This window comes from Lagopus muta, chromosome 5 (assembly GCF_023343835.1).
Source record: "Lagopus muta isolate bLagMut1 chromosome 5, bLagMut1 primary, whole genome shotgun sequence".
Classification (NCBI taxonomy): Eukaryota; Metazoa; Chordata; class Aves; order Galliformes; family Phasianidae; genus Lagopus; species Lagopus muta.
Window position 1 is genome coordinate 52,774,279 of NC_064437.1, and position 20,339 is coordinate 52,794,617.

A 20,339-nucleotide genomic window follows, 5' to 3' on the forward strand; every position below is an offset into this window, starting at 1 on the left:
AGGAGCTGGGCTTGTTCAGCCTGGAGAAGGAAAGGTTTCTAGGAGACTGCATTGCAGCATTCTGGTACTTAAAAGAAATTTATAATCAAGAGGGAGACAGACATTTTTTACAGTCTGATAGCGACAGGACAAGGAGGAACGATTTTAAACTAAAAGGAGAAGTTTAGGTTAGACGTTAAGAGGCACAGGCACAAGTTGCCCGAGGAGCTGTGGGTGCCACATCCCTGGGGTCTTTCACGGCCAGCCGTCTAGCTTGTGGCAGAGGAGTGGAATTGGGTGGGCTTTAAGGTCCCTTCTAATCCAATCATTCTATGATTCTAAGATGCACAAGCACCAAGTTCTGCCCCATCCCTGGAGTGAGTGGCAGGGCTGGGGCAGTCCATCCCCAGGGGCAGGGGCTTGAGCCCCTCTTCCAGAAACCAGTGGCTCAGCGCCAGGAGTCCACCCATAGCTGCAGAATACACTGAGCCTCTGCAACCACTGCTTCAGGAGGGGTAACCCCAAGGCTGCAGAGCTGAGGGTAAGCTTGGTTCATCTCCTGTTCCCTGCAGGTCCCAATCCTGCTACAAAACCCCAGACACCAAGCGAGCGTCAGTGTTGCTTTATTTGGAATGTGAATCCAAAGGCACCAGAGAAGGGGCTGCAGTGGGACGGCGGCAGGTACAACAGGCAGTGTGGGGTTGTGGGGCAAGGCACTTTTGGCAGCACTAGTCTCACTGCGTGCAGGCAGCCTGGGCCTCAGGGCTGCACCAGAGCAGGCAGGGGCCAGCAGTGTCTGGGACCAGCCCTGACACAGAGTAGGGACAGCACATCCTGCCAAGGGGTGGCCCAGGGGCTGGCAGAGTGCAGGAGCACACAGGTATCTGCTGAGACAACCCTTGGTGATGGAAGCTGTGATCTAGTGCCAAACCAGTCCCTTCATGCCATTGCTGCTGCTACCCCCACAGAAAGGCACCAGGTGACAGATGCGGGGGCCACAGTCCTCCAAACTGAGCCTACACAGGGGCTGGGGCAGTCCTTTTCTGCTCTGAAAGCAACAGGAGAATGTGTCCTCAAGCAGGATGAGGATAGCTGGTGGCCAAGGCAGCTCGGCATGGTGCTCCTCCAACATTTCCCAGTCTCTGGCTGCCCAATGCTTCCACTGACCCCTCACAGCCTCGGCCATCTGTGGGGTTGGTCCATGCCTCACTACCGGAGCCCCCCTCTTGCAGACAGTCTATGTCCTACAAGGGCACTGCTGCAATCACCCTTCCATTATCAGTCTGCGGGCAGCACAGTGATGGAGATGGAGATATGTAGTCGCACAACAAAGAGAGTTTTCTAGGATGACAATCCAAGTGCTGCGGAGACAGGCAGGGTGAGCTGTGCCTGTTCTAGCTGGAGTGGACAGGCCTCGGGTAGGCTTAGGGGTCTCTGTGGTGGGATGGGAGCCCCGCTCCTAGTGCAGAACCAGCCAGGCGATGCGGCAGCAGCACCGAGTTCCAGGCTGGGATGACAAAAACACCTTTCTCACCCCAGAGCAGCACAAACCCCAAGGCTGGAGGAATTTGTTGCCCCGCCTTGACCATAGAGGCAGCTTGCAGCCCCCTCCCTGCCACAAGCTCCAACGGTAGTGGGGGCTTTGCTGGGTTCAACTCCAAAGTGGGTTGGGGCATTTGGCACTGGGGCAACAGCTGGCGAGGCTGTGCCCAGGGTGGGTAAGGGCTGTGCCCACAGGGTTCCGGGAAGACACCGGACATGGAGGTGGGGCCCCAGCTGGGGAAGCTGAGAGTACAGCAGAGCCTCCATTAGGCAATGCGGAGGCCGCAAGGCTGCCAGCAGGGTAAGGGCTGGGCCCAGCTTTACTCCACTCCTCCAGCACAGCATTCATCTCCCCAGGGACAGAGTTGGCACCCACCTGAGCACACCCAAGGCAGGAGTCAGGCAGGGCCCCTCGGGGCTCCCAGTAGTTGTGGTCCACTTGGGCGCTCCCTGCTTGGGTCCTTCGATTTGCTTATGTCCGTCTGTCATTCTGTGCAGGGTGCAAAGGAGCTGGTGCAGCAATCGGTGCCCACTGTCCTGGCAAAAGGTCTCCATCCGTCTGTCCATCCATCCGTGCAGGGGGCAGTGGAGGAAGCGCAGTGCAGCAGCCGGGAGGGGACAGAGCAGCGGGGTCACCACGTCCTAAAGCAGGGCCGCGGTCCGTCCATGTGCAGGAAGCAGGGCAGCCAAGGAGCTCAGACGATGTCACGTTGGTCCCGGCAGCGCCGTGCCAGGCAGTAGAGCCCGGAGAAGAGGTACAGGCAGGCAGCCACGGCTCCGCAGACAGCAGCTCCCAGATAGGCTCCGTAGAGACAGCGTTGGCTGTAGCCCGGCAGATTGCAGTAGCTCTTTTGCCCAGCTTTGTGGCCCATGATGCCAGCGGCGGCCGTGCACAGCCCGACACCCAGCACTAGGTCGTGCACCAGGTTGGCCAGCAGCCAGCGGGAGCCCAGCCAGGGCACGAGCTCCCAGCGCCCCAGCGCGCTCAGCCCGAAGAGGCCCAGCGTGAGCAGCCAGACGAGGACGGCGGCGAAGAGGGCGAAGTGGGCCGCTCCTTCGTACCAGTGGGCCGCCACGGTGAGCCAGAAGGCGGCGCCCACCGCCAGCTGCCCCAGTCGGAGCAGCCCCAGCGGGCTCCGCAGGAAGGCGCGGTGCAGCCCGAGCGAACCGCGGGGCGGTGGTCCCGGGGGCGGCGGCGGCACGGCCGGGGGAGCCGTGCGGGCCATGGCGGGGCGCTGCGTGCTGCGGGGCGGGAGGGACTCGGCGCCCCGGCAGCACTTACTGAGGGCGGCTGGCCGCTGCCCAACATCTGGCGTCGAGCGGTCCTCCCCGTGCGGGGCCTCTCTCCTCCCCCGCCCCGCCTCCCGCCGGCCCACTGCGCGCGCGGGGCCCCGTGTCCGCCCCCCGCCGCCGCCTCCTCTCCCAGCCGCCGCCGCCGACTGCCGCGTCGCGGGGCCAGGGAGCTCGGCGGGACGTCACGGCGGAGAACGGAGGAGCGCGCCGTCGGGGAGCGCGCGCCGGGGTTCCCTCGTGACGTCACGCGGGGTTTCCCTTCGGGGTGACGCGCGCTGGCCACACCCGGGGGCGGAGCCGCGCCCAGCCGTCCCTCCCCGCCTTATTGACGTCACTGGCGCCACGTGGCCCACCATTTCGAAAGGCGGTGCGGCCACGCCCCCTCCCGACGGCGATTGGTCCGTACGGAGAAAAGTGGGCGCGGATTGGCGGCTCCGCGCGGGGCGGGGCGGATCCGAAGAGTGAATGGACGGGGCGCGGAGCGCGGGGAGGCGGCGGGACCTCGGGTCGGCGGCGCGGAGCGGCCCCGGGCGCGGCGGCGGGAGCGCGGCAGATACGCGGTGGCCGCCCCCAGGTCAGTGCGCGGGGCTGGCGGACGGGAGGCGGCGGCGGAAAGCGGGTCGCGGCGGGGACGGCGCACCGGACACCGGCGGGCGCCGACCTGAGCCGGGCCCTCCCGCATTCCTGGGCGCGCCGCTGGCGGCCCGCCCGCGCCGCTGCGGCCCTGTCCCGGGCGGGCTGAACCGGACCCGACGCGGCCCCACGCCGTCCCTCCGCAGCGGCCGGGCCATGGGAACGCCGGCCGCGGTAGCGAGCGATCCCCCGGCACGAGCGGCGCCCGCCGCCCGCGGCCGCAAGCGGGCCTCGGCCAACATTTTCCAGGGCGTGGGGCTGCCGGAGCTGCGCAGCCTGTTCCAGAGCGGCGGGGCCGAGAGGCCCGAGGAGCGCGCTCGCCTCGTCTGGCGCTACGCAGGGCAGCGCCGCATGGCACGGGCGCTGCGACAGCTCAGGCGGCGGAAAGCGGCACGGCGCGGCGGTGAGACGACGGCTTTACGGCGCTTCGGCCGCCTCCGGTAGGTGCGGGTCGGGTCGGCGAGGGGACCGCGGCCGGGACGCGCCCTACTCACAGCTGCCTGTTTCCGCAGGATCACCGATAAGGAGCCCGAGGGAGATCGCAGGGAGGGGGCAGCCTCGGCGCCCCTGCAGCATCACTGAGTGTGCAGCAGGCCTGCCGTACAGACCGGGCACACCGAGGACACTAAGTGTACAGGACATGAGTGTACTGGTTAATAAAAGGTGGACCCGCAGTGGCTGGGTGAGGCTCCGTGGCTGTGACAGCGGTCCCAGTTGCTGCAATGGACTCAGCACCAGCTGAACAGCCCCAACCCTCCTCTAGAATTCTGAGACAATAAGGAGGCCAGGTGAACTGCAGCTCTGTTTTTCAGACAGTTGCATGGTTTAAATACATTACATACATTTCTACAGTGCATTAGAACAGTACATTTGGGGTCAGTCAGAGATGTAGCCAGGTCTGGGAGCTGAGGTCTCACTTCTACACCCCTGTGCTTTCAGCACCCTCAGGACAGCCACTGCAGAGCCCCTTGTGCAAGTAGGAGATGAGTGAGCTGCCCTCCCCTCACAGCCCCAAGCCGCACAGTCCCAGCTTTCACTTCCATCCCAACCCCCAGGGCCGGGCAAACAAGACAATGAGACCCAACCCCAGCTTTCCCCCCCACAGGGAAAGTCACAGCTCAAGGCAAGCAGATGCAGGCAGCAGCCCTAGTACCATTTTATACAAGACAGCTCAGCAGCTTTGGAGGAGAGGGAGCACTAACTGCCTCACCCACTCACATCAGGCCCACAAGGTTAGCAGCACTGGAGCAGCCAGGAGCTTGCACCAGCCCTCGTGTGCTTCCAGTACACCAGTTCTCGCATGACTCCCACCAGCAGGAAGAGCTCCTCCCACCATTCCCTGTCCCCAGCAGCCCCCTTTCCCGTAAGAAAGGACCCCAGACACACACGCAAAGCTGGAGCTGTGCTGGCTGGCCCAATGCTGGCTGCACAGCAGCCAGAAACCTTACTGAGCACAGGGGCAAAAGCCAAGCAAGAGCAGCTGCAGTGACCTGCAGGATGGATGGACCATAGGAATGGAGGGCCAGAGGCCACTTGTACCTCCAACCCTCTCTACAGCACCTCCGAGAGCCACCTCCTCCAAACCAGGATAAGGCAGCACCTCTTCCTTTAGTGTCAAACTGCATTCAAGCCTGCCCTAGGGAGCAGGCAAGAGTAGAGTTCTCCTTACATTCCCTCCTCAAGCCCCCAGCCAGAGAACAGCCGTTCGTTATGGTCCCCGCTGCACCAGCAGGCAGCAGGAACTCCCCCTGAGGAAAGCAGCTTGCACAGGGTTGGGGCAGAAGAGAGAAAGTGAGGAGTATAGCATGCCTTTGGGGAAGCGGAAGGCAGAACCACCACCCTCCAGCCCTTCCCAGCCCTGGGGCCAGCAGCAGGGAAGAGGAAGGCTGGCAGCTGGTGCAAAGAGCTGGACGGATCCTGGCCTGGGGAGCCTGGTCAGGTGTGCTCAGAACCGCATGCAGGCCGAGGAAGGGAGGCACAGGCAGGGTCCCAACTGCTTCCCATGCCTCCTGCTGAGCTCTTTCCTCGGCAGGGCTGTACGCACACCACAGAGCTCCAAGGGAGCTGGAGAGGGACAATGCCCAACCCACCTGGCTTCCTCCACTCCAGCTGCAGGCTCCTCCAGCCACAACCTGCTCACTTTACCCAGAGCATCAAATCCCAGCCGCTGGAGCAGCTCAGCTCCTCTCGCAGTGCCAGTCCAAGACAGCCAAGGCCTGCCTGCAGCTCCCACAGCTACCACCAGGTGAAGAAAGGCTTCCGGCTCTGGAAGCTCTGCGTGTAGGACTCGCTGGCAGTGCGCTGGTGGGAACGAGCCGTTTCTACAATCACAGGTGGCATCTGAACCAGGTGCAGAGGGCTCTTCCCATCTTTCAGTGCCTGTGTCAGGTTCAGTATCTGTACAACACAGAGCAAAGCTTGAGCTGTCCCAGTGGATGAAGAGAGCTGGCATCCCAGCACCGTTCCCCGACAGCCAGACAAAACAAGGCTCTGTCACCTCATTCTTTGCCTTACCTGGCCTCTCATGACAGCAATCTGCTTGTGAAACTGTCCCCTGTCAAAGCCAGGGTCCTTCTGCAAGAGAGAGCAAACAATGCATTGGTATCTACTCTCTGACCCACGCTATTCAAGAGATGCTTGTTTTCCAAGCAAGCCTCTCTCTTCTTGTCCCACGAGATTCCCGCTTCTCCCCAAACTGTATCTTTAGCTCCTGGTAGAGGAATAGCCCTTCTGTGTTCCAGCTCAGAAACACCACGAGTAGCCCATCTTTCTATCCACATAGCTTTGACAAAGAAGCCCCAAGACCACCCTGTTTTTGTTCTTCCCAAGCCACCCTCAGCCCCACCCTAGTTCACCTTGAAGAGCTCATACAGATCTTCCTCCAGATCTTTGACAAAGTTGGGGTCCGAGATCTTGGGAAGAATTAGGTCTTTGATCTCTTGTGAAAAGGGGATTTTGGCCTGTGGTAACCATGCCCAGTAGAAGGGATCTGCAGGAGGAAGCATGAGATATTAGAGCTAGGGAAGGGAAAGAGGCCACATGGCCTTGGGTGCAGCATACACTTCCTACAGCCACTGAGGCAGAGCTGTCCACACAGCTAGGTTTTTGCAGAGGGGCAGCCCTAGCTACTGCCTCTTCTAGCCCTCCAGGAACACGCCCCAGGACAGACAGCACAGAGCTGCTCAGCACTGCAGAGTACCTCAACACAGTGTAAGGGACTCACATGCTCTCCAGGAGTCCGGATGCTTCAAAGGAAAGGCCAAACCATTATCTATAGCAGCAAGCTTGATGATGGGCTCTTTCACAACCACCCAGTCACTGTCCTGGAAGGAAGTGGAGCACTAGTCACAAGGGAGCCTTCCCCAACAGAAGCAGTCTGTTTGCCACTCCCAGCAAAAAAGATCAGGCTCAAAAACCCAAGACAACTGGGAAATCCCAGTCTGCCAGCCAGCTTGTAGAAGCAGACAAACCCATGAAGCCCCTGCCCAGGAGCTGCTCACCCGTACGCCTGCGCTGTCCAGGGGACAGTCATATTTGATGAGCCAGTTGTCGTTGCCCCCGATCTGCAAGGAAAGAAAAACAGCTGTATCAGCTACCTGTGCTGGGTAGGATTACTTCTCTGACATAGTAGCAATTCACGTTACATACACTTCAAGGCCTCAGCTCTACCCCAGAGCCCTCAAGCTTGCTGCAGGCCTAGGAAGTCATATAAATCCCCACATATCTAGGTCTGGAGACCAAAGAGATCCACGTAGCCCCAGCTCTCAAGAGAGAAGTCAGCCTGCAAGCTTTGGAGTCCAACCCAAACACATTTCAAGCTGGAACAGACTTGGAAACCCAGCCTGAGATAGGATGCTGTGGCACAACCAGAGGCTGGATCTCTCAGCATTCCTGGATCTTTGCACCCGGCAAACATTCACCATTGCAACTGGATGGATCCCAGGCTGGTTCCCAGTCCCCAGGTCAGTAGTGACAGCAGCTACACTCCACCCAGAGACAGTGTCATCTGTCAACCACGCATTGTTGATAGGAGTTTTGGGTTCCAGGAAGAGAAGCCAAATCTCTGCCTGCTCTCTAGCTGGCGAAATACAAAGGAGCAGGCAGCCAGCCCTACCTGTGTTCCTGATGATGTAGTCCAGCACCACCAGCCGCTCAAACTGCAGCAGAAGCTGCCGGTTGGTGTTCTCAGGGAGTGGCTCAGCCTCAAAGCGCCGCAGCCAGTAGTCAGCGTCCTTGTAACCTTCCACAAATAGCTGGAAGGAGCCCACCTGAGGCAAGGAGAGACTGTGTTACGGAGGACCACAGAGGACAGAGGAGCAGCGACAGGCACGCGGGGCTGGCAGCCCTACCTTGGGAGGCAGGCCAATGCGGTTGAAGCGCTGACCCACTTTCGGGACCTTCTCCAGGGCTAGCCTCTTTCCTCGGGACTTCACTCTGTCAATGGCACTGTAGTTAAAGGTCTCACTGGCCAGATACACCACCTGGGGTATAGGAGTACAGAAGTCAGCAAGTGCATCTGTCAGCTGTCACAGTTCTTTGTTTTATCAGTAGGGCATAGATCTCCCACAGCTCTGCTCTGTACAAGGATCCCCATGGCACGGGCAGGAGCATGTGGAAGCCTCCTGAGCACTCCTCACCCTCAGGTGACTGTGCCTCCTCACCTTTGTGCGGGGAACAATGTTGAGTTCCAGTTTCTGGTCCACCAGGCTGGCACCTGCCTCTGATAGGTAGCCCTGGTTCAGAACAAGGCAGTCTCTCCCAAAGCAGCACGGGCAGCACAACTTCTGCAGCCACTTGGTCCACTTGGGGTTCAGATGCCCGTACGGCTCCTCATTCTTGGGTTTGAAGACACCAATAATTTTCTGTGAGCAAGAGGAAAGCTGATACTCAGTGCTTGGCAGAGCCAGGGCACTCACCCCTGAGCCAACCTGCAGCTCTGCCATAACAGCACAGTCTCAACCAAGTTCACCCTCCCACAGCACCCAACTCTGCTGTCTTTCCCTGCTGCTTTCTGCCAGTGACCGCCCCCAGATCTAAGAGATACCTCCTTGGGTGGGAAAGAGTCTGGGGACAGCTGTTGCCACTCACTGCAAGGTCCAGAGCAAGTGAAGACAAAATGACACCCTCAGGATTCTCCTCTGCCAAGAGATCTGCAACCTGAGTTATGGCAGGCACTCTTCTCTCATCCTAGGTTTTCTTCAGGCATCTCCCTCTCTGGTCCCTGCACAACTCCTGTATCCCAAGACCTTTGTACTCATTCACAACTTTACACATACCATAGGAGAGTGCTGATGACACTGTCCCTGGTAAATATTCTAGCCTTATCCCATCGACCTTTGGATGGTGGAGGGAGAGCTACTGCTTGTGGCTACTCATTTCCTCCATGCGAAAGAGCAGAAGGGGATAAAGATTCCTACCCTGACTCCAAAATTCATCAATTGGACCTGATCCCAAATGGACCGGAGAAAATGGGGCCTAAACAGCAAGGAAGGCTGAAGGACTTCAGAGGAAACTAAAACTAAAACTGTGAGGCCTGAAGAGCGATGCTGGGGGGGAGGGGAGATGTGCTTAAGGACCATTTACTAGGATCCACACTGTCTGCTTTGTCAAACCACACAGCTGAGACAAAGGCCCAGGGCAGGAGTGAGGCCAACTGCCCTGGTCCAAGCAGCACAGGGCTTTGTGCAGCAGGCTTCAGGCTCACAACCCCACTCCAGGATGACTCAGCAGACTGACCGAGAAGAGCCAGAGCCAGCACAGCCTGAGCGGGTGGCATTTCCCAAAGCCAAGCTTCTGCCACAGGGTGGGAGCACAATACACGTCCCAGTACACCAGCAGGGAAAACTCAGCACAATCCCACTGTGAATCAGGAGCCAGGAGTCAGACCAGGGAGCAAAACTTTGTGGACGAGGAAGAGGAATGTTTGAGGGAATGGAAGCACTTCAGGCATCTCTAGGTCACAAAGAAACCCCCTCCTCTGAGCTGGCAAAGGCCAAGTAAACAGGCAGGAGGGCAATCCCCTCACCAGCCCCATAAGAAGCACAGAACACATGCCAACTTGTTCTTGGATTTGAGCCTGCTGAAGGTTTGCTGGGAGCTCTGGCAGCGACGAGCAGGCTGCTGTGTGGAGCAAACACAGCAGAGCAATGGCTGGCAGGGCAAGGACAGCCCTGGATCAGAGATCAGAGCCTGGCAGCACAGCCTGCCCTCTCAGTGCTGTGCCTTGGGAGCAGCACTGGCAGCAACTTATTCCAAGAAGTGTGCTGTGGAGAAGACAGATCTGCCTGGTGCCAGGCCAGCATAAAGACACAGCCACCGCCCCCGAGGACCAGGGGAAGCACACTGAATTAAGTCCTGCCTGGAACAACTCGAGCTTCCAGCAGCCCATAGGGAAACTAGAGTTTCCCATGGTGTCTTCACCCTGTGCCTCCAACCTGCTCACTGAAGCACTGCATCTCCTTAGCAGCAAGGAGGCTTTAGTGATCTTGAGCAGTGAGTCACAGGAACCACAGATGCACCCTATTCACTCATGGCAGAGCAATCCAAGGAACCTGCCAGGTGACACAGCCAGCAAAACATGGACTTCAACTCCTTGAATGCATCCCTCACCGAGCTCTGGCCTCCCTCCCATACAACCAGGTCACCTCTGGTCTTCAGTCCCTGCTAGCAACACCAAGGCTCACATTAGGCAACAGAAAGAAGCAGAAGTGAGAACAAACTGCAACAGAAAGAAGTTTGTATTGCCCTGTATCCAGTCAGCTCAACCAGGACATGCCTGTAAGAGCTTGCTGTAGCCACGTGTCACCTGAGACAGAAAAACAGGCACAACATGGACAGGAAAGCCCAGTCCTGATTCTGAGGAAGGATCCTAGCATGCACTAGGCAAGAGTCAGAGGAAGCAGCAAATGCTTGAGTAACCAAGCCAGCACCACAGGTCACAAGATGAGCTACCTCGTGCTGCACTCACATCTGGGCAATGGCATGGGAATGCCACAGCCAAGCAGACCTCAGGGAACCAATTACACCTCGAGGCTCCAGTCTCACTGGCCAAACGCTGGCAGCCCAGCTGTCAACGTTCCCATCCTACAGCAGAAGTTTCACCACTTTTTGGACGCAACAGCCACGGGGAAAGAGGAAGCAGCTTTAACCGGGGAACAGACCACGCATTTCAAACGGAGGGATGCCCGACGGGCACAGCCCCGCACCACCCGGCTCAGCGCCGCGAGCTCCCAGCCCGGAGAGGTGACGACTCACTCCTTGCGGGTCCTTGACGAAGTAGCTGCCGCTGGAGCCCTGCGAGATGCGCTCAGGGTAGATGCCGCGCTCGCTGGCCAGCTCGGCCCGCCGCACCACCTCGGCGAACTCGGGGTCCTCAGGGAAGTCGTTACGTTCCCGCTGCGCGGCCGCCGCCTGAGCCTGGGCCGCTGCCGCCGCGGCCGCTTGGGCCTGGGCCTGCGCCGCCGCCGCCGCCGGGCCCCGCGCCCCACGCTCCAGCAGCGGCTGCCGCTCACGGTCGCGGCCACCAGGAGAAGGAGGCGGCGAGGGCTGCGGGGGGGCGACGGGCGGAAGAGTGCGCACGGCACCGCCCGGCAGCCCGTAGTCAGGGCCCTGCGCCCGCTCCGGCGACACCAGCGGGCTCGTCTCGTCCATCGCGCCCGCCGCCCGCCGCTTCCGGTCGCGTCACGTCGCGAGGCGGGCTGACGTCACCGCGCCGCCGCGCCCCATTGGCTGCTACGCCCCGCCCGCCGGTTGCCGAGGGAACCGTGCCTGCCATCCATCCCACGGCCGTGCTTGGGGCGGGCCTGGGGGCTATGACGGCCCTCGAGAGGAGCCGCACGAGGCCGGGCGAAGCAAAGGGCTTCCTCCGCCGCCGCCGCCGTGGGGAAAGCCCGGTGCCCCGCACAAAGATGGCTGCTGAGGAAGCGACAGCGCCGCCGCCGCCGCCGCCCTTCACAAAGATGGCGGCAGGGCGGGGTGCGGGCTTTGCCCCATACAAAGATGGCGGCAGATGAGGGCACGGCAGCGCAGCTGACCAATGAGAAGGCGCGATGCTAGCAGTTTCCATGGAGACGGCCAACTGCAGGCGGGAATGGACGCTAGCGGTGTAGCACCGCCCGACGGGGCGGGGTGCCGGCAGGGGAGGTGGCCGCGCCGCCACCGCCCCTCGGCGGGACCCCGGTGGGGAGCGGAGGAGAGGAGCGCGACGAGCGCGGAGCTAGGTGAGCTCGGGGCCGGGGCCGTTCTGCTTGCAGCAGCAGCAGCTGGGGGATGCCCGTGCGGCTCCGCGTGGAGCTGGAGCCCCGCGAGCCCTCCAACCCCTGCAAGGGTGCTGCCGGCGCTGCCCGCTCGCGTTTCCCGGGCCCGCCACCCCCAGCAGCTCAGGTGGCTCCGCGCCCTACGGTGGGGCAGGCGGCAACCTGAGCCCGGCGGCTGCGGTTTCAGGGACAGGGCCGGGGGCCGGGGTCAGCGCTGCGCCTAGAGCCGTGCCTCAGGCTGCCCGCGCCTGTGGCTCTGTGCTGCTGCCCGCGCCCCGCCGCCAGCCCGGATCTCTGCTTCGCAGCTTTTTGCCCAGCGCACCCGAGGCTGCTGCCATGACCCTCACCAAAGGCTCCTTCACCTACTCCAGCGGGGAGGAGTACCGCGGCGAGTGGAAGGAAGGTGAGCTGGGATGGGGTGGGGTGGCGTGGCACGGCTGACTCCAGGCTTGTGTGGCCCAGCGGCTGAGCCGTCCCTCTGCCCTGAGCATCCTCACCCGGAGCTGTGCTGGGCAGGGCCTGGCATTTCTCCATCCATCGCTACCTGCTTTTGCCCTTGCTAGGACGCAGGCACGGTATCGGCCAGCTGACGTTTGCCGATGGCACCGCCTACGTGGGGCACTTTGAGAATGGGCTCTTCCATGGTTGTGGCGTACTCAGCTTTGCCGACGGCTCCAGGTGAGCACAGCACCTTCTGTGCTCAGCGCAGCCCAGATGGTCTGGTGTGAGCACCTGCCATGTATTCCCTCAGACTTCCTGTCCCTTGATGCCCCTCTCTGTCTCACGCAGGTATGAGGGAGAGTTTGTGCAGGGTAAATTTAGTGGTGTTGGTGTCTTCACCCGCTATGACAACATGACCTTCGAGGGCGAGTTCAAAGGCGGTCGTGTGTATGGCTTTGGTGAGTGCCTGAAGATTCCTCTTGGCTTGGGGCATGCTGACACAGCAGCAGGATGGGCAGCTGGTGCTTTGTGCACAACAAAGCCTAGCACAGCCCCAGCTTAGCAAAGTCCTGCCCACCCCTGCCCCTGTTGTCCTCCCCTTTTGGTGTGTCCTGCTCCATCTGTCCATGCCTGGCCCCAGTGTCTGCTGCTCCTTACCCTGTGACTCCCATCCCTTCCCTCCCCAGGTCTCCTGACATTCCCTGATGGCTCCCATGGGGTTCCCCGCAACGAGGGCTTCTTCGAGAACAACAAGCTGATGCGGCGGGAGAAGTGCCAGGCGGTGATCCAGAGGGCACAAACTGCCTCCAAGTCTGCTCACAACCTCACAGCGTGATGGCACCCTGGCACCTGCATCTCCCTCCCGCTGCAGTGGGACTCCCCCTGGTACTGGCTGGCCCAGGGCAGGGCCATGGCACTGCCACCCATTTCCTTGCCAGCTGCCCAACCTTGGCAGGACTGGGAGTCCTTCCACTGCATGGGGAAGACCTCCTTGCCAAACTGTGCTGGTGGGGCAAAGAGACCCCTGTGCCCTTCACCCAAGTGCCCCTGGGCGGCTCTGTGCTTACTGGGGCCACCGTGGTGCCTTCTCCCTCTGACTGCTGTCCTCCCCCCTCCACCAGGAGCCTCTACTCTAGCCCCAACCCCATCAAAGCAGCTGCCAGTGGGACTGAGGGATGGCATGGCTGGAACCAAGCAGTGGAGTAGGAGTTGGGGCTGGCTCCTGGCCCCATTGCCTAGGGTGCCTATGCCTGCAGGCAATGGGCAGCTGGCTGGACCATGTGCCTGCAGAGGGGTAGCTCTGGCCTGCTTCTCCAGCCCAGGTCCCCAGGCAATGTGGGCACCCCCATGGCCTGTGCCCTCAACACTGGGTCAATGGCTGTGCCCACTGGGAAGGGTGACATGATTCCCCATGCTTTTGGGATCACAGAAAGAGCAATCAACTGTCTCTCTCATCACTGTGCCAACCCAGCCCATTTTGCTGCCTTGGGGACATCTTCACTAATGGGGACCAGGAGACACTTGGCCTGACCCATTCATGCTGTGTCCAGAAGGAGCTGGGTGAAGGCAGCAGTGATGATGAGAAAGAGCTGGGCTCAGACCAAATTGGGGCAAGGGACTGAGGCAAGGCAGCATGAGGTGCCAGTCTGGTGCAGGGGGACTGGGCTGGGCAGGCAGGGAAAAGGGCATGATAAGGGTGCAGACAGGGTGCAGACAGGGTGCAAGCAGCTCCCCATCTTGCTCCACACTTGTATCCCTCATCTCTCCCCATGTGTACTTGCCTTCTGCCCCCAGCATGGTCCAGCTTACCAGGGCACGGGGTCCTAGCATCCCTCTCAGCCCAACTGTGCCCTCCCTGAAGGTTTTGCCCACACCGGTCCTGTGCCTTGCTGTGTCCCTGCCTTGTGCTGCTGCCCGTATGGGCCTCAGCGGAGTAAACCATGTTGCCAAATGCCTGAGCTGTGTCCATCTTGCTGGGAAGCAGGAACCTGTGCCCCCAGGGTCAGGCAGAAGGCTGCTTGCACGGGCACAAAAGCAGATGTAGAGGAGAGGCAGCAGGTTTATTCATAGTGCTCTGGAGGGTGGCTGGGTCAACATGGGGCATCCAAACCCCAAGGGATGGTGGGAATCTGTAGTACCTCAAGCAGGTACCCACATGGATGGGGGGCTCCTGCCTGAGCCCAGAGTGGGTTTTCCAGGGGTCTGACATGGACAGTGCATGCCCAATCTGGGACATACTAAGGTGTTGGGTTTTTCCTCCACAAGCCCTGTCCAGCAGGAAGGAGTGAGATGAGTGTTTTCCTCCTGGCCACATACCACTGTCTCCAACACATCCTCAGCTCCCAGTGGTCCCCAGTTTCCAGGCGCAGGAAGGAGCAGGGGCAGATGGTGCTGCCTGCACAGCAGGGATGGCTCAGGAGCTCACAACCACCCATTGGTGCTGAAGGTGCCTCTCAGCTCCTCTACCTGGGCTGGGCTTAGTGGTGCCAGGGGTGCACGGCAGGGACCACCGTAGTAGCCAAACAAGTCCATGGCCTTCTTCAGCCCTGGGATCCCAAACCGGCGAGTGACCTGCAGGAGACAGGGCAGCAATGCACTGCATTCACTGGGACAGGGCTGGGTCCCACAAATGGAGAATCCCTGATGGACAGCAGGAGCCAACCTGCAGTGTGACAGGGCCCCTGGGAAGAAGCAGTTCTTCCTCTATCACTGCCTATAAATATCCTGCCAGCCTCATGCTCAGTCAGGCAGGTGTCCTACACCAGGCACGCGCTGTTCCTGGCACAGAAGAGCTGGCATTTCCCACCTGCTTCTTCCAGCCTGGGCTCAGTTCCTGCAACTGTTCCGTCTCCCCAGCCCACCTGTGCTTCCCAAAAACACCCAGGGCCCTGCCTACTCACCACTGCATTGGGCTCAATGAGTCGCTGCTGCAGCTCGCGGGCTTCCTGCCAGCGGCCCTCGCGGCACAGGTGCTCCAGCTGGCACAGAGGAGCCCCCAGGACGTTGGCGAGGGCACAGATCCCCCCAGAAGCACCTGGGGACATGCAAGTAAGTTGGCAGTGAGCTCAGCGTGCAGCACCCAGCCTTTGCCCCTTGCCTCCCTGCAGTGCTCTCATGCCAGCAACTTGTGCCCCTGGTAAAGCAGCAGCACATACCTACGGCATAGCTCGCCAGAAGGAAGCCAGCTGACCCTGACAGCACCTGGAAATCCTCCTGCTGCGTCTTGTGGACAATCAGCCCTATGCGAGTGATCTGGGGAGAGACACATGCCAGGGGGTGGGCATCACCCTGTCCCTCCCCAGGGCATGCAACCCAGGGGTCCTGTGGAACCTCTGGGGTTCAGGGAAGGGCTGTGACACTGCGAGTGGGGCCAGCCCTGGATTTCCCCTCCCAGGAAAACTGTGCCTTACATCCCCACCACTGTCCTTGATGCCGATGATGTTGGGGTGCTGAGCCAGGGTGAGCACAGCCTCCAGTGGCAGCTCCAGACCGGTGTTGGCAGGCACACTGTAGAGCACCACGGGGACCGGCGATGCCTCGGCCACCTGTGGGCAGCAGAGTCAAGCTGAGGGCAGGGTGGGGATGCATGGGGTGTGTCCTCCATCCTGCTGTCCCAGCTGGGGCTGCCTGTGGGCACTGGGCGCAGCTCACCTCAGTGTAATGCCGCACCAGCGCAGCGCTGCTCATGGCTCCCCGGTAGTAGCAGGGTGTCACGACCAGTGCAGCATCAGCCCCTGCCTCTGCCATGCTGCCCGTCAGCTCGATGGTGGCCCGTGTGGCTGCAGAGGTGGCAGCGAAGTGAGGGACACCTCATGGGAACACGGCCCCTTTGTTCCCCAAGCTCACACTCACATTCGCAGCCTGAGCCTGCCAGCAGCAGGCGGTCCCTGGGCAAAGCACGGCGTACACGACTCACCAGCTCCAGGCGCTCACGGGGTGCCAGCAGGGGGAACTCCCCGCTAGAGCCCAGCACCACCAGCCCTGAAATGCAAGCATGGGGAGGGCATCCCTGTTGTCAGCAGCTTCTTCCTGCAGCCCGTCCCCTCCCGCCGTACATCCTGGGCAGTCGGAGACATACATCCTATGCTGCGGCATTCACAGTGTGGGTGCAATCATGAGTACAGGGGCAAAGGGTAGGTGCACGAGCTTGCAGCTCTGCATGGATGCTCAGAGGCCAGGAGCACCTCTCCTGTGGAGACAGGCTGCCCAGAGGACCTATGGGTTCCCCATCCCTGGAGGCGTTCAAGGACAGGCTGGATGGGGTCCTGGGTGGCAGCAGCACTTACCTCGGAAGGGGATGCTGGCATAGTGACGTAGGTTCCCCTCCAGCTGGCCATAGTCCACTTCCTGCGTGGGCGAGAAGGGGGTGGTGAGGGGTGGGAAGATGCCCCTGAGGTTGAGCTTGGGCTGTGGCCCCAGAGGAGTGCTGAGCCCCCGGTGCAGGGCTGCCAGGGCTGGCCGGAGTGGTGAGGCGAGGCGGGAGCTGAACGCCATGCTGCCTGTGTCCTGCAGTCAGCCTCTGTCACCTGCTTTGCCAAGAGGGGTTAATGTTTGACAGGGCACGTGAGGGAGCTGTGGCCCCACTGGGCGGGAGACAAGGGGTGAGTGCTCTCCTCTTCTGGGATCCTGAAGGAGTTCAACACTCCTCAGGATGAGCCCCAGCTACTTCATCTGTGTGTTCCCTTTGTTTTCACATTCAGAGCTGGTATGCAGCACTTGTAGGGCTAAGGAGGGGAATGGGCACTGCAGGGAGTCCCAGGGTTATAAGCAGGGTTCATGTGCTCTAGGTGTTGTTGTAGGGTCTCCTGTAAAAAGGTGAGTAACAACATTTGTGGGCAGTGAACACTGGACACGGTGCTCAGCAGAAGTGACACATCCTTCAGGGTGGCTGCTGTGTCCTCTCCAGGTGACTCAAGCAATGAAAGAGAAGCCACCACCCAGCCTGGACACCCAGGCTGCCTGGCAAGGGAATGGCTGCTGCTTCCCAGCTGACCCCAGTGCCAGCACAGCACAGCTCACGGACATCCCTCATTGGAGTTTTTCTCCACAGGTGTGCCCAGGTGGGATTGCGAAGCACTGCACACAGTGCTGGGGTGTCTCACAACAAGGAGCCCTCCCACTAAACCACTCATGGTAGCCCCATGGTGTCACCACACCACTGTGTTAGGAGACAGAACACAATGACCCAGCTCCTGCTCCCATCAGCTCCCCTGGCACAGCCCCAGTGCACCCCAGTGGAGCCAAACTCTGCTCTTTGCTGGTTTTATTGACACGGATGAGTTTCAGCAGGATCTTGTTCGTTGGAGCCAAGCCCAGTGCTGGTCCCTGCCCAATGCCATCATGCTGGGACCTCAGTCTCTTCCTGTGGCTGTTCCTTGGTCTCCAGTGCCTGGCGTGTGTCTACCTGCCACTGCTGCACCAGGTCTGTCGGAGTCTTACCAGCCTGTGAGAGGGGACAGAGGTTGAGATCAGGGTGGCAGACAATAGCATAAGCACATTTCACGCCACTCACCAAGTTCCTGGCCATCATGTCAGCCCCATGCAGGATCAGCATTTTAATGATCTTGTAGCGGCTGAGCCGTGTGGCATCGTGCAGTGCTGTGTCACCTTCCTGCAAGAGATGCAGCCTGGCTCTGTGCACCGCATCCCCAAGAGGACATGGGGACAGCGAGCACCTGGATGTTGCACTCACCCTGTCTGGGGAGTTGATGTCCACCCCACAGTGGATGAGGTGCTCCACAATATCGAGGTGACCAGTGCGGGTGGCCACGTGGAGGGGGGTGCTGAGCAGCTGGGTGGGAGGAGCACACACCAGAATGGATCAGAACCCTTTCCCCACTAACACAGCATATGGACAGCCCTGTTTCCATACGGCCTGCCCGTGCTCCTGATGTTTCCCCATGCCCAGCCTCACCTTGTCCTTCATGTTGAGGTCTGCCCCCCGATCCTGAAGCAGCTTCACGGCGTCCAGGTTCCCCCCCCGGCAGGCCCAGTGCACGGCGGTGCTGTCCAGCTGGGCACACAGAGCTGTGTCTCAGCAGCGCCACCACCCAGCCAATCCCCAGGCCGAGCTAGCAGAGCGTGGCTCATGGTCGCTACTGGGCTGGGGACAGCCCAGCTCTGCTTAGGGGCACCCCACTCCATATTATGCCCAGTGGCTCAGGTGTAGGAAGGGACTCAGCCTCACCCGGTCCCTGAAGTCGACAGTGGCCCCACTGTCCAGCAGCTTCTGCAGGATGTCCATGTGTCCCTCCAGCGAGGAGCGGTGAAGGGCCGTACGGTGGAACTGGAGGGGCCGAGGTATGGTCTTGGCAGTTGGTTCTAATGCCCTGGCCCAGAGCAGCCCCATCCCAGGGGCACCGCACTACCTCATCACACGTGTCTGGGGGGCCACCATCCGCCAGAAACTTCTCAATGACGCGGATCTTGCCCTGCACGGCGGCTCGCAGGAAGTCCTCTGGCTCCACGGGACCCTCCTGGGGCAGGACGGGGCAGGGCTGGGGCACGGGGACAGCAGGGGCTCCGTGCCCTGCTTCTCCAGGAGGGATCCCCAGCTGCTGCAGCCCCCTTCCCGCACCCTGCACATACAATCTCCTGGGGCTCTGGCGGTGGGGTGGGCTCTGGGGTGGCTGCCCGCTCCTCCCGGCGCTTGCGGCGCTGCTTGCGAAGCTCTATGAGCCGCTGAATGCTCCCCACGTCAATGATCTCCCGCCGCAGGTCCACCGAGCTTCTCCGCACCCGCTCCTGGCCCTGTGGGGACATGCAGCACATTGTTGGTCCCCAGCTGGGAGCCTTGCTGCATCCCACTCCCCTGTACAGCCCCCACCTTGATGGCCTCAATGCCGCGGTTCCGGGGGCCTTGGCGTTTCTCCTCCTCCAGCTCTGGTGTGCTCATCCGCTCCACGGCCAGTGGCTCGCGTGGGCCATCACCTTTCAGCCTCTGTGGAGACATGGGGGGGCTGCAGAGCTCTAGGTGGACACCAAGCAGCCCAGCATCCAGCCCCGGGCACTGCTCATGTCTTCAGGATGCCTGGCAGCCCCTGGGCTCTCACTTGCTCACCTGCTCTGCTCAGAAGCCAGCTGTCAGAGTGTCTCCAGCTGGGAATTCAATACCTGCAGTAGCCCTCAGCCTTCTGGCTGAATGTGCCATTATGCCAGGATCCCCAAGGATAGTCAAGAACCCACCTTCTCTTCCTCTTCCTCCTCTGCCAGCTTCTGGTCAATGAGCTCCTTTGCTTTTTCTACATCCAGCTCCGTGATCTGTTCCACCTCCAGCTCCTTGCCTTTTTCCCCGTCCAGTTCCATGTCTGCCTGGTGTTCAGCCCCACTGGGGTGCCCTCGCGAGATAGAGCCTCTTCTCCTCACTGCAGGCACAGAGTTCCTGGCCCCAGCAGCTCTGCTGGCGGTGAGGCTTTATGCCTCCAGCCCCTCCGTCCCACTGCCTAAGGGCACCAACAGCTGTGCCTGCTCCACATGACTGGGGCAGCTTTGCCATGAGCTCACCCTGCTGCTTTCTGGTGCCTCTGGCTCATGTTCTGCATGCTCTTAAAATAACCTTTGCCCCCTCCCCACCTAGCTGCCTGGGACCCCTGTACTGGGCACAGGGACCTGGGGCATGCAGGGCTTGTAGAGCTGGTCCAAAGCCTAGATGGAACAGTGCCAGGATATGTGGTAGCCCTGCAGTTCCTGAATACATGCCACCCACCCTGGGCAGTCAGGATGCTCGCGACGGCTCCATGCTGCTTTGGAGGATGACCTCAGGTCCGGAGCATCCAGAACAGCCCCATGGCCACCTGGTCTCCTTACTGCATGCACACAGGCATCAGGGCCGGCAGACAGAGACTGCAGCTGTTCCCAGTGCCAGGAACATTGCTCAGCCACTCCAAGCTTTGCTTTCCCTATTTGTAAGATGAGGGCAGCGCACCTCGTGCCGGGACAGTTAATGCGCTGGGCACCAGCCCCTGGGATCAAAGAGGAGGGACAGATGAGGACACATCACACTCCTGAGCACGTGTAGGACCCAGGGCCAGGCTTGGGTGCTGTATCCCATGAGTGCCCCAGAGATGGGAGGGAGAGGGGTGTACAGGGGTGACACACAGGGCTGTAAAAGGGGAACAGAGCTCAGACCACTGGCATCCCCCGTGCCCAGCTGTCCCTGCCAGGTGATTCTGGAACGGATGTCAGATGGGCACATGG

The 20,339-nt window shown here is 60.7% G+C and overlaps 6 protein-coding genes across 7 annotated transcripts; 2 read left to right on the forward strand and 4 right to left on the reverse strand.

The window, feature by feature from the left end:
- Nucleotides 1-586: 586 nt before the first annotated feature.
- MARVELD1 (MARVEL domain containing 1) lies at nt 587-2,816 on the reverse strand. Its single transcript, XM_048945079.1, has 2 exons — nt 1,898-2,816; nt 587-1,486 (listed from the first exon to the last, which is right to left on the reverse strand). The coding sequence occupies exon 1, from the start codon at nt 2,745-2,747 to the stop codon at nt 2,217-2,219; it is 531 nt and encodes a 176-aa protein (XP_048801036.1). The 5' UTR covers nt 2,748-2,816; the 3' UTR covers nt 587-1,486; nt 1,898-2,216.
- Nucleotides 2,817-2,960: 144 nt separating this feature from the next.
- Nucleotides 2,961-4,099, forward strand: AVPI1 (arginine vasopressin induced 1). Of its 2 annotated transcripts, XM_048945951.1 has the most exons (3): nt 2,961-3,388; nt 3,594-3,887; nt 3,960-4,099. In XM_048945951.1, the coding sequence occupies exons 2-3, from the start codon at nt 3,604-3,606 to the stop codon at nt 4,027-4,029; spliced, it is 354 nt and encodes a 117-aa protein (XP_048801908.1). In that variant the 5' UTR covers nt 2,961-3,388; nt 3,594-3,603; the 3' UTR covers nt 4,030-4,099. The 2 variants fall into 2 exon arrangements, with proteins under 2 accessions (XP_048801908.1, XP_048801909.1); XM_048945952.1 differs by lacking the exon at nt 2,961-3,388 and having other exon boundaries at nt 3,418-3,887.
- A 170-nt stretch (nt 4,100-4,269) lies between these two features.
- On the reverse strand, nt 4,270-11,407 carry PI4K2A (phosphatidylinositol 4-kinase type 2 alpha). Its single transcript, XM_048945953.1, has 9 exons — nt 10,702-11,407; nt 8,109-8,309; nt 7,797-7,928; nt 7,557-7,715; nt 6,948-7,010; nt 6,671-6,770; nt 6,303-6,436; nt 5,962-6,021; nt 4,270-5,844 (listed from the first exon to the last, which is right to left on the reverse strand). The coding sequence occupies exons 1-9, from the start codon at nt 11,095-11,097 to the stop codon at nt 5,683-5,685; spliced, it is 1,407 nt and encodes a 468-aa protein (XP_048801910.1). The 5' UTR covers nt 11,098-11,407; the 3' UTR covers nt 4,270-5,682.
- Nucleotides 11,408-11,536: 129 nt separating this feature from the next.
- Nucleotides 11,537-14,060, forward strand: MORN4 (MORN repeat containing 4). Its single transcript, XM_048945950.1, has 5 exons — nt 11,537-11,666; nt 12,008-12,105; nt 12,266-12,380; nt 12,492-12,601; nt 12,830-14,060. Exons 2-5 carry the CDS (start codon nt 12,039-12,041, stop codon nt 12,976-12,978), a joined length of 441 nt encoding a protein of 146 aa, XP_048801907.1. The 5' UTR covers nt 11,537-11,666; nt 12,008-12,038; the 3' UTR covers nt 12,979-14,060.
- Nucleotides 14,061-14,184: 124 nt separating this feature from the next.
- HOGA1 (4-hydroxy-2-oxoglutarate aldolase 1) lies at nt 14,185-16,688 on the reverse strand. Its single transcript, XM_048945948.1, has 7 exons — nt 16,430-16,688; nt 15,996-16,124; nt 15,795-15,922; nt 15,554-15,688; nt 15,299-15,395; nt 15,044-15,177; nt 14,185-14,714 (listed from the first exon to the last, which is right to left on the reverse strand). The coding sequence occupies exons 1-7, from the start codon at nt 16,635-16,637 to the stop codon at nt 14,565-14,567; spliced, it is 981 nt and encodes a 326-aa protein (XP_048801905.1). The 5' UTR covers nt 16,638-16,688; the 3' UTR covers nt 14,185-14,564.
- Nucleotides 16,689-16,793: 105 nt separating this feature from the next.
- ANKRD2 (ankyrin repeat domain 2) lies at nt 16,794-20,269 on the reverse strand. The gene is made up of 9 exons (XM_048945947.1): nt 19,329-20,269; nt 18,970-19,083; nt 18,732-18,893; nt 18,512-18,619; nt 18,331-18,429; nt 18,058-18,156; nt 17,836-17,934; nt 17,656-17,754; nt 16,794-17,586 (listed from the first exon to the last, which is right to left on the reverse strand). The coding sequence occupies exons 1-9, from the start codon at nt 19,446-19,448 to the stop codon at nt 17,482-17,484; spliced, it is 1,005 nt and encodes a 334-aa protein (XP_048801904.1). The 5' UTR covers nt 19,449-20,269; the 3' UTR covers nt 16,794-17,481.
- Between the last annotated feature and the right edge of the window lie 70 nt (nt 20,270-20,339).

Excerpts from the sequence above, each read along its gene's own strand:
- MARVELD1 (XM_048945079.1), bottom strand. The coding sequence starts at position 2,747 with ATGGCCCGCACGGCTCCCCCGGCCGTGCCGCCGCCGCCCCCGGGACCA.
- AVPI1 (XM_048945951.1), top strand. The coding sequence starts at position 3,604 with ATGGGAACGCCGGCCGCGGTAGCGAGCGATCCCCCGGCACGAGCGGCG. Across the intron at positions 3,888-3,959 it reads CGGCGCTTCGGCCGCCTCCG|GATCACCGATAAGGAGCCCG; the intron begins GTAGGTGCGGGT and ends CTGTTTCCGCAG.
- PI4K2A (XM_048945953.1), bottom strand. The coding sequence starts at position 11,097 with ATGGACGAGACGAGCCCGCTGGTGTCGCCGGAGCGGGCGCAGGGCCCT. Across the intron at positions 8,310-10,701 it reads TCGTCAAGGACCCGCAAGGA|AAAATTATTGGTGTCTTCAA; the intron begins GTGAGTCGTCAC and ends TCTTGCTCACAG. Across the intron at positions 6,437-6,670 it reads TCCGGACTCCTGGAGAGCAT|ATCCCTTCTACTGGGCATGG; the intron begins GTGAGTCCCTTA and ends TTCCTCCTGCAG.
- MORN4 (XM_048945950.1), top strand. The coding sequence starts at position 12,039 with ATGACCCTCACCAAAGGCTCCTTCACCTACTCCAGCGGGGAGGAGTAC. Across the intron at positions 12,381-12,491 it reads AGCTTTGCCGACGGCTCCAG|GTATGAGGGAGAGTTTGTGC; the intron begins GTGAGCACAGCA and ends TGTCTCACGCAG. Across the intron at positions 12,602-12,829 it reads CGGTCGTGTGTATGGCTTTG|GTCTCCTGACATTCCCTGAT; the intron begins GTGAGTGCCTGA and ends TTCCCTCCCCAG.
- HOGA1 (XM_048945948.1), bottom strand. The coding sequence starts at position 16,637 with ATGGCGTTCAGCTCCCGCCTCGCCTCACCACTCCGGCCAGCCCTGGCA. Across the intron at positions 16,125-16,429 it reads TGCCAGCATCCCCTTCCGAG|GGCTGGTGGTGCTGGGCTCT; the intron begins GTAAGTGCTGCT and ends CTTGCATTTCAG. Across the intron at positions 15,178-15,298 it reads TCTGGCGAGCTATGCCGTAG|GTGCTTCTGGGGGGATCTGT; the intron begins GTATGTGCTGCT and ends GCATGTCCCCAG.
- ANKRD2 (XM_048945947.1), bottom strand. The coding sequence starts at position 19,448 with ATGGAACTGGACGGGGAAAAAGGCAAGGAGCTGGAGGTGGAACAGATC. Across the intron at positions 18,430-18,511 it reads CCCCAGACACGTGTGATGAG|TTCCACCGTACGGCCCTTCA; the intron begins GTAGTGCGGTGC and ends CGGCCCCTCCAG. Across the intron at positions 17,755-17,835 it reads ACATCAACTCCCCAGACAGG|GAAGGTGACACAGCACTGCA; the intron begins GTGAGTGCAACA and ends CATCTCTTGCAG.